Source organism: Vicia villosa, linkage group LG3 (assembly GCF_029867415.1).
Source record: "Vicia villosa cultivar HV-30 ecotype Madison, WI linkage group LG3, Vvil1.0, whole genome shotgun sequence".
In the NCBI taxonomy this organism is placed as follows: domain Eukaryota; kingdom Viridiplantae; phylum Streptophyta; class Magnoliopsida; order Fabales; family Fabaceae; genus Vicia; species Vicia villosa.
The window spans coordinates 34,188,221-34,199,266 of NC_081182.1; the positions used below are offsets into that span (position 1 = coordinate 34,188,221).

The 11,046-nt window shown below is 32.6% G+C and overlaps 1 protein-coding gene across 1 annotated transcript; it reads right to left on the reverse strand.

Moving 5' to 3' along the window:
• Positions 1-2,236: 2,236 nt before the first annotated feature.
• On the reverse strand, positions 2,237-9,195 carry LOC131660938 (GATA transcription factor 24-like). Its single transcript, XM_058930299.1, has 10 exons — positions 8,710-9,195; positions 8,432-8,518; positions 8,208-8,341; positions 7,374-7,484; positions 7,163-7,274; positions 4,148-4,207; positions 3,335-3,400; positions 3,173-3,250; positions 2,961-3,041; positions 2,237-2,722 (listed from the first exon to the last, which is right to left on the reverse strand). The coding sequence occupies exons 1-10, from the start codon at positions 8,947-8,949 to the stop codon at positions 2,633-2,635; spliced, it is 1,059 nt and encodes a 352-aa protein (XP_058786282.1). The 5' UTR covers positions 8,950-9,195; the 3' UTR covers positions 2,237-2,632.
• Positions 9,196-11,046: the final 1,851 nt, after the last annotated feature.

The window sequence follows — 11,046 nt, forward strand, 5'->3', positions numbered from 1 at the left end:
CACGTTGCAATAGAATTCTCGAGCATCGCTTTGCTTTAGAGGAACTTGCCCAAGATGGCATTCTGGGAGTCTTTGTATTCTTCTTAAATGTCATAGTTATCTCAGACACATAAGTCTGCTTCTTCCTCTTTAGATGTGCCCTTTTCTTTTTCATTTTTCCATTCTATTCTTGTTTGTTGTTAATTGTGTGCTGTTTTGTTTCCATACATAACTTCTGTGATTGTTTTTTATTTTCTTGCATAACTTGAATGACGATTTGTTTATCTTTCAATTTGTTTCTGACTGAGTTTCCTTTTTCAACAGGTAGTTGAATCTCCATGGCATATAGGCACCGACCCATCAAAACACATGAGGTAAAAGGAACAAACAGAAGGAAGGCATTCTAAGATGGAGGGGATTCCCACCAGGGACCAAGAACGAACAGGGTAAAGGAGATTAACCTAGGAAATTTCTCTACAGAAGAAAGAGAGAAACACCATGGATCAAGAGCAATCAAGAGGAAGAAAGAGTGGGTTATCAGTTACAAGGATAAAGGGTTTATGATTTTCTGCAGAAGAGAAGAGATGATTCAGGAAGCGATAACAACGCAGCAACCACGACAGAAGATGGGTTTGGAGAACGAGCAATTCTTGCATGGACACGGACCTAAATCCATATATTTAGGAACAACCAATAAGAAGAGAGAGAATTTAAATTTATTTAAAATTTAATTTCGTTTTTAATTGCCAACATGGAGGGTGGTTGTGATAATGGAGGAGAGAGATAATTTTAATTTTATTATTTAATTAATAAAAATATGTGATTGGTTGTGTGTTAATCCAGGCGGTGTAGCTGTGTCCATCTAAGTATTTTCCTTGGAGAACAGGTACTCCCAACTGCAGAAAGAACTAGCTAGAGTTGATTCATGAATGAATAGATTTTTGGAGTTTCTTTGATATCCATGATCCTTGTTATGAAATTTATATTTTATCGTATTTTTTTGGGTTAATGAACTTTTTGGTACTCTAAATATTGCAGATTTCATTTTTAGTCCCTCTAAAATTTTCATTTAAGAAATCGTCCCTTTAAAATTTTTCGTCTAAACTATTGGTCCCTAACGTCAAATTTGCTAGAGATTAGCTATGACTTTAGCCACCAATTAGCTACGAAATTTGATGTTAGGGACCAATAGTTCAGAAGAAAAATTTTGGAGGGACTAAAAACAAAATTTGAAACATTTAAAGGGACGAAAAAGTTCATTAACTCTATCTTTTTAGGATATTTATTTTAATTTACATTAAAAAATAAAATATTATTTATTCATAAATATTATTATTTTTATTGAATAAGATTGTTATATTTTTATTTTTATTTTTCGTTTTTATTTGTTAATGTTGATAAAGATAAGATTAAAAAAATTAATTAACATTTTATAAAATATTGATGATAAAAAAAATAGTGTTAACAAACTAGTAATCCACTTCTTATAAATACACAATATAGTATTTCAAATTAATTTAAAGACGCAATTTTTTATATATTGTCTTTTATTAAAAAAATAAAATTGAAAGGCGGATTCATATTTATGCATCAAATTATAAATTTATTTTATGATTATGTTGTCCTTTACATGCAAATTATGTTTTTTCTCTTACAATTCGGACGACTTTTAGCGTTCAAACCGCACCGCAAATATCCCCTCATTTCTTTTCAATAGGCAACAAGTAGAGCGTGAATGATTTGAGAAATTTAAAATTATGGACACATGGAGGCATTTGATTTGGAGAAAGGAAGACATTTGATTTGGAGAAAGGAAGGTTGAATAGTATAGAGGAGCGACGCTAAATCTTCCCAACTACATTTAAAACTTTAATATAGATAGAACTTATTAGGGATGGAAAAATTTGAACTACCCGATTGAAATCGGGCAATCCATTTAGAACTTATTAGGGACTAAAAATAAGAGACTAATAAAATACACATTCAATAGGAAGGCTGAAAATAAGGGGTTAAAAGGCGAGTTAATTGGATGTAAGGCTTTTTGACACCTCTAACTCCTTCCCTTTAACGTAATGACAAAGATAACAACTTGTATGGATAAAAGAGAAAAAAGAAAACAAGCTAGTGTTTATTTATATGTACATGTACATTTTACAACAGTTTGAAACATGTCTATTTGTAAGTATCCAGATGTTCTTCGCTTCAGCAGCACAAGTTTGGAAACTTCAGCAAATGTGGGCACTAGCACACCATTAAATTGATATCCAAACTAGAGATCCATCCTTTGGATGGCATAGCATATCACCAAAGTTTTATCTCTAAATTTCATGTAGTAAAAGCTTTGATTTCAATGAAATCATCAAAGTCAGCTCTTCAGACATCATTTTATTAACACGAGCCCCCAAACACTAGAAAAAGATAGTCAAATAATTTATACACAAACAATATTTGACCCTTCTACCAGCATCAATATTGCAGAATTTGGTAGGATTACCACTTCATTTGGCTGTTACATACAGTAAGACTAACATAACCCAACTGTCCAAATTGTCTCATATCACTGCTTCTAGAGCTGCATCCCATATCTACATGAAGAATATCCTACAAATGGAGCATTGTCTAAAACACCACATAATGAGTTACTTAGTACTTTCTAATCAAAGTTTCCAGGAATGTCAATGTCTGTATCAGAAGGATTAGACATTCCTGTATCTGAAGGATTAGAAAGCTCAACCAGGGGTTCCTGTAGGTCAAATGAGACTCATGTAAGAAGCAACTCAAATGCATCATATAGAAAATCATGTCAGTTTATCTACACAACTCTTGCGTTTACAAATATACCGGAAGCTCCATTTCAAATTTCACCGGCAAAGTTCAAGTGGGGCTACTTGAACACGGATGTAGCACCGGTATAGTAGCGTGAGTTGTGAATTTGAGTCATTTAGATCAACATTATAGAACAAGCTGATTGATAAGAATACCTGCTCATCATCATTTTCCGAAGAATGATCAATCACCGACGGCAGTGTGCTTGCTAAGTGTTCTCCAGATACAGGTAATTCCTGAACAAACACCCATTTTGCAAGTATTATAAACAATTCATAGAAGCTTTGATTTTATCAATTCCCAATAAAAGGTGCCTGGACACTTGGATTAAAACTAAAGAAAGAAAGAAGGAATGAATTAAAACTACCTCATCACTTGGATTAAATGCATCATTATTCAAACCTTCAGCAGCAACGGCCTTGGAAGGATGATCTTCAGAAATACCCTGAAGGTACCATAAAAGCTTTATGCAAATAGAACCAAAATTGCTGATCTGAGAATAAATTTGCAATATGTGAAAGAGTTTTACTTGTTCATTTCTGATGACAGACATTTCCCCTTCAAGAACAGTAGGTTTGACATCAATAGGACGATCCTGCAAATTTCAATCAAGTTGATAGGGCGTTTAACTACTGTGATTTAATTAAACTGATCTAACAATTTGAGCCCCAAAGACATTCAGGTAAGGCTGTTCAAAAATGAATTAAGGTTAAAAATAATTTAAACCCAAGTCTTATATTAAACTTAGTTACAATGATTAATAATAAAATCTTCCATAAAGAACTACAAGAAATTTATTTTGATGTCAACATGAAGTGTTTCCTTCTCTTCATGATAATCAAAAGCATAAACATGTAATTTATTAATTTGTTCCATTTTCACGAAAGTTTAATTGAAAATGTTTATAAAAGGCATTTAATGTGGTTACAAACATATTATTTGAAAATATGAGTTAAAATTGTAAATACATGTCAGAATCATGTTATTAAATGAGAGTGTGATTGAATTACAGTTAGTTAGCACGTCATTAACTTGACTTGCAACTAAGAATCTAAGATACTTATCATATCCCCTTCCAACTTGTATTCTCCTCCCTTATCTCTATTCTCTATTAAATTTTATTTTCCCATCACCACTATAATTTTATGTTTCCTTTCCTATCCAAAAGCATCCGAGTAAGCAACAGCAAACCCAACAGTTTATAATGAATCCATCACCAAAACCATTAGATTTCAAACTGATTATTAAAATGTTTGCATAGCGTATCCCACTTAGCATTTGCAATTGGCTTACAAACAGTAAATAAATCTCAATAAAACAGTAAATGCTCCAATTTACATACCAGACCACTTTGTGCAATAGAAAGACTTCTTCCACCCTTACTGAGATCTCTAAGTGTCCCCTGTCAGTTAAGAAACAGGCTTAGAAAAGAGGAATATATTTGCAAAGTAAAAAGGAAGCATACATAATGCGACAAACATAACATCTAGTTTGAATACGGCATTTAATTTGCTACTGCTAAGACGCAATGGCATTAACTATAAAGATCCAGAAAGCTTCTATACCAGCGGGACCATTTGTCCCAACGGAAAATTTTAGAATTTGGGTTGGACCTAATTAAAATTTAAAAAATAAGAATATTTCTTGAGCTGCTGAAAAGGTTAAAAACAACAATTTATACACAGGAGAGATATGATCTAAATATGAATGCAATCCTATCATAATTCCCAAAGATACTATCAAATCAATTATAATAAATATCAATATTTTAACAATCCTCTTCAGGGTAAACTATCTAAGGGCTTCGAAGAGATTTAGTAAAAATATCGCCAGATGATCCTAGAATTGACAGAGGAGATTCTGATGACTCCAGAGAGAATATTTTCTCTAATAAAATGACGATCGAATTCTATATACTTTGTTCTCTCGTAAAAACTAGATTGGAGGAGAGCATGTAAAGTTGATTGATTATCGCACACGAGTTCCATTTGACCAACCCGGAGGTAAGATTGCTATTTTAGTATTTTATGTCGATAACATTATTATGACAGGAGATGATGTTAAAGAAATCATTAATTTAAATAGAAGAATCGAAGCTGAGTTCGACATCAAGGACCTTGGAAAATTAAAATACTTTCATGAGATGGAGATTACAAGATCTAAAGAAGGTGTAAGGCAGCAGAAACACCAATGGATCCCAATGTGAAGCTAAGGGCAGCAACTGACAAAGAAATAATAAATAGAGAACACTACCAATGATTTTGGTTGGTAGACTAACTTATTTGTCACATATGAGGCTTGATACAGCCTTTGCAGTGACTGTAATAAGTCAAATTATGCATGCACCAGGACCAGCCCACTTTGAAGTTGTTTTCAACATATTGAGATATTTGAAAGGAACTCCAGGAAAAGGACTGATGTTCAAAAATAGAGGACATGTACAGGTTGAAGCTTATCCAAATGCTGATTGGGCAGCCGATATAAATGATAGAAGATCGACTTCAGGGTATTGTACCTTTGTAGGTGGAAACTTAGTTACATGAAAGAGCAAAAAACTAAATGTTGTAGCAAGGAGCAATGCAGAAGCTGAATTCCAATCTGTGGCCCGTGGGTTTTGTCACTTTGTGAAGTATTATAGATTAAAAGATTCATGGAAGATTTGAAGATTTCTAGCTCAAGTCCAATTAAAGTTACTGCAATCAGCTATTTATATTGCTCATAATCCTGTCCTACATGACCAAATGAAAATGTTGAAGTGGACAAGCACTTCATCAAAGAAAATTTTGACAATGGTAAGATTTGTATGTCCTCACAAAGAATCTTCCAAAGAAACAGTTTGATGACATGGGTTGCAAGCTTGCTATGAATGACATATCAGCACATAAATCAAACTGCTTCCGAATAATAAAACTAATGTTGTTTCACAGCTCATTAAAACCGGGTGTAAATAGAAATTATTTGTAATCAGCATTAATAGATTAGGGAGAATAATTACCCTTGATTATCCGCTGATTGTGCTCTATTTTACTGTCACTTGTATCCTATAAATACCCCCTTATGTATTGTTTTACAAATATATACACACACTTCCAAAAAAAAAAATAAAACAGCATACACATACTTCCAAAAAAAAACAGCAATAGCAGCAAATAAAACTTAGAAAACAGAATTCATGAACCAAAGAGAACAGAATTATATAGAGAAAAGTAGAATTCGTATCTCAAGCTCTCCAAAATAGACCTAAAATAGGGGCATGTCACCAATACTTGGGAGGAGTACAAGTAGAATAAAAAAGACACAGGAGAAGAGAACACAAAAGAGAGTAATGGGAATGAATAAACAAGAAATAAAAAAAAATAAAAAAAGGAACAAACAAATAAGGAAGTAAAGAAGAAAAAAGAAAAACCTAAAGAGTACCCGGATAAAAGCTGAGTGAGGACGAGAAGACGACACTGGGAGAAGAAGAAAAGAATCGATGAAGAATGGAAAAGGTTGTAGGCTTGTAGCGTGTTTTGATTTTATAAATATTTATTCCAGAGTTATTTGTATTTTATGAGGGTTATTAGTATTTAATCAAAGTTTTAATCCTTTTGGGCTAGTTTACTAGTCGGATAAAAAATACCAAGACAGGGATTTGCAGATTTTTTAAATAAAAAGAAATCAATATCCGCCATATCCCCATGAACTTTAAATTTGTGGCGGTCGCCATGGCGCCGCAATGCAAAATCCCTAACGCCACAGATTTTCCATGGCACTATGTTGAATTTCGGCAACCGCAATTCGTCAGCGCCATGACCGCAATTTGACAATATTGCTAACACGCCTAACTCAACCTTACAAAAGCGGCTTGTAAAGTGAGGATTGTCCCTACTTATAAAGTGAGGGTCTTGGTTCTAATATCCTCTTAGAATTCGGGTTGAGCACAACTCAACCTTACAAAATCAATAAAGTGAGAATTGTCTCCACTTATAAACATATGTTCAATCAGGCCATATATTGTACGATGTGCAACTCTTAACAACTATTAACAGTAAACAATTACATGGCACCATGAAAGATAATGAATGTAATGATTTTATAAAATTTGACAGAATAGTAGCAGAAGATAAAGAAAGAAATCCAAAACAGGTGCCAATAATTTTTAGGAAATGATATATATAGAAGAAAAAAGTATCCCGCATCAAATATTAATTATTTTACTTCAATCTAAATGACAAATCTGAAAAACCTTGTTTTTTGTGGAATAACACAAAAGCACTGGAAAAGAATTGTGTTGCTGTTGTTTGTACTTCAAACGGAGTACAAAAGTTGAGACAAGCATTTCATCATAACCATACTTGTTAGTAAAATGACTAACCTTGTTGGCCCACATGAGCCCGCATGCATTACATAAAGTTCTTGGTCCATCTGGTCCACGACGCATTGCAGGAGTATTATTTTCATTGACTCCGCAATGTTTACATCTACGCCTATAAGACAAGAACAGAAGGATTTGAATAGAACTAAGTGCATTCACAAATCTTCCACTCCCTCACAACCACAAAAGAACCGTTATGTTTAAAACTCACAGAGTTTCAGGATTAGGAGTGCCATCTTGACCAGCACCCTGTGCAGAATACCAATTAGAGGAACCAGGGCTTGGCTTCACGGATGCAAACTGTCCCTTCTCTCGATGCATCCTAGAAATGAACATAGAAACTTCAAAAACAATTTAAAATCAAACAAAACCTTAAAAGGAGGGAATAATATTATTGAACTTCAAAACGTCAAAATGCAATAAGCTACTATCAACAACATCGGATAATTATGTCTCTTCCTCCTCACTTTAGTTGTTAAGAAATTTCCTAACTGCTCTGCCTCTACCCAATATTAAGTCAGGTATAAGATTTCATAATGTGAATGTGATAATTCAATATACAAACAAATTTTTTCAGACCCAACATGAAACCTTTTCCATTCATAATTCTCTATATGACAATCAAGTTCAGTTGCAGCATACATTATAGTTTTTAATGTAGTAAATCTATTTGAGATTGTTGATTTTTTTAAGATCTCAACTATACTTCTCCATGAAAAGGTTTAGGGTTTAAATGTTCATAAATAATAAAATACTATCCTTTTTGTAAGACTGCTTGGTCAAGTGCAAAGAAAATTCAGTTTGCTTTAAATTCGGTTTTCGATATAGATTAATCAAAAGTGATGGAGACATTGGCCACGATAAAAATCATATAAATAACTCATAGATTTACTGCAATTATTGAATAGCATAGGTAGTGTTTAAGGCAACAGGGCGACCATAGTTTATCAAAGCTAAGATATTTTCTAGTGTGTAAATTGTAGATCTAAAAATAAGCTATTTCCTTTATGGGGTTAATAGGGCAAAATACAAAAATTTCATTTACCTTTCTGCAACCTCTTTTCTCACGGTGTATCTAATTTTCTTGTCAAAACATCTTTCCTTGCGTTTTTCACGAAACCTAACCAAGGAGGCTATTCTTCGTGAAAGATTCGGACGCCTTGTAATATCACTCATGCCCTAGAGATTGAAAGATCCAATGCACAAAGCAAGCATAAAAATACAACACAAGTTACTAAAATGCTCTTGTTAAGTGAGTATGTGTTTTACCCTATAAGTTTGATCAAATGGAAGTTCATCAGTAGGCATGCCTGCCGGCGTATCGCGTCCTCCCAAAAGCAGCAAAACAGCTTGAACCTGCAATGTAAAATTTTATCAGCAAACATTCCTCAATAGCAAATCCTTCAATCATGTCTTTTTTTTTCTTCCATTCTATCAATCTGCTGTTAGTGATCAGAAATTTGAATAAATTTACAATGACAAACCGGTGTTATAGAAATCGAAACAATTATTATTATTAAAAGTGATGAATAATAATTATTAATTACCTTCTGAGGTGTGACAGCGGGAAAGACGTAAACCTCACCCTCGAAAGAAAGAGTGAGCTCACCAGTACGAGTCATAGGCAAAACGACGTCGTTGTGATTCGCAGTAGCTGAAGCGTTCACTGAATTGACATGCGTCTCCTCATCCAATTCATCCATGGTATCATCGCCGCCAGTGTAGTCCTCGTCGTCGTCAGCCGCCGGAATTGCATGATCCTCGAACGGGAGAGGTTGTTCCGCCATCAGCTTCGCCGGTTGGTAAGAGAGTAGAAACCCTAATTTCGAAGACCGAAAGGTAGATCAAACTCGAAAATGAAATTCGAAAGTTCGAGAAGATTGTTATAGAGAAAAATGAAGATCAGTGGAGTAACGAGTAAGTGAAGGCAGTTAACACGATAGTGAAATTTTGACTGACGGCGTCAGCGTGTCGTCAATCAGTTTTGTTTCTTTACTATCCTTAATCTTTTTACGGTTCCTTGTTGTTCGTGCATGAGACAAAGAGACACACGTAGATACAACCATAATAAATAGATTTACACACAATAATTAAAAAATAATAATTTTTACTCTTTTTTAAAATCACAATCATCCATGAATTCAATTAAAAAATAAATTTTCTTTCTCCTTTATAATGAGTTGTCTTATTTCTATTGATTGTGACTAAGAAGAAGGGTTTAGGTCCATTTTGATGCAAAAATTTCTCATGTTTTCGAAAAATATTTAGATGGACACAGCTATAACACTGGATTTACACACAACCAATCACATTTTTTATTAATTAAATAATAAAACTAAAATTATCTCTCTCCTCCATTATCACAACCACCCTCCATGTTGGCAATTAAAAACGAAATTAAATTTTAAATAAATTTAAATTCTCTTTCTTCTTATTGATTGTTCTTAAATATAAATTTAGGTTCGTGTCCATATAAGAATTACTCCATGTTTTTTACCCTTAATATTTTTTTACGATTTCTTGTTGTTGTGCTTATGCATAAGAGATAAATGTTTTTTCGCAAGAGCAAAAAATGCTAAAACTCACCACTAACGCTATTTGGTGATTATAAGTTTTTGTTAATGAAGGGATAATAGTAGAGATTGGAATAATGAAATGTTGGTTATTCTAATCTCAAATATTGATTTAGATTATTCTATGAAAAATTAGATTAATTAGTTTCGTAATATCTCTTATAAAATTGTTATCAAATTCTTAGCCAACATGCTACGAAGGTAATGAGTAATCTTGTTAAGTTAAAGGAGTTTTACTTTTTATAGAGAAAATAGAGAAGACATTATTATATTGTAAGAAATCATTCACTTTGTGAGAATAAAAGAGCACACAAAGGGTGGATGGTTGTCAAAATTGATCTAAGGAATGCTTATGACAAGTTAAAATGGAGTTTGGTTATTAAAATTGGAGAAATTTTTAGGTAGACACAATCCTAAGAAATAGTTTTACACACAACCAATTATAAAATTTTAATTAATTAAAAAATAAAATTTTAATCTTTTCTCTCTATCATAATCACAACCACCCATGAATCCAATTAAAAAAGAAATTAAAATTTAATGAAATTTTAAATTTTTTCTCTCCTTTATAATGAGTTGTCTTATTTCTATTGGTTGTGACTAAGAAGAAGGTTTTATGTTTGTGTTCATGCAAGAATTCCTCTCAAAATTGATCTAAAGAATGCTTATGACAATTTAAAAAAAAGAATGCATATGACAAGTTAAAATGGAGCTTTATTAAATATATGTCTCGCATGAGTTTATAGTAAAAAATGTTTATGACAAGTTAAAATGGAGTTTTATTAAATATATGTAATAATATTGTCTTAAGATATTATACTTTTACTACATTAACCTTATTAAAAGACACTGCTGAAAAAATAGTAATAATTTCTATTTTAAAAAGGAGTTAAAAGATAGTGCACTGACATTGTAAAATAGTTTTACACTATCAACCAATCGAAAGTCATCAATTTGTCATGTCATTAAAGTTTTTTTTAAATAGAAGAATTGTTAAATTGATACATGGTGGTGATTGATTGATAGAGCAAAAATATTTTACACGGGCAATGCATCACCCATTTTCTCTTTAAAAAGTGTGAATGACAATCATTTTGAAACAAAATGTATTTGTTAAAACAACAGTCATTTTGAAACAGAATGAGTACTTTTAAGTGCATTTCATATTCTATAATTGACTACTTTTAAGTGCATTTCATATTCTATAATTGACTATTACGAGGATCCATTGGAATGAAGAAGATTGATGAATTAAGTTTTTATGATTAAAATGAGATGCCAAATATACCATAGGAGTGATGATATTTAGGC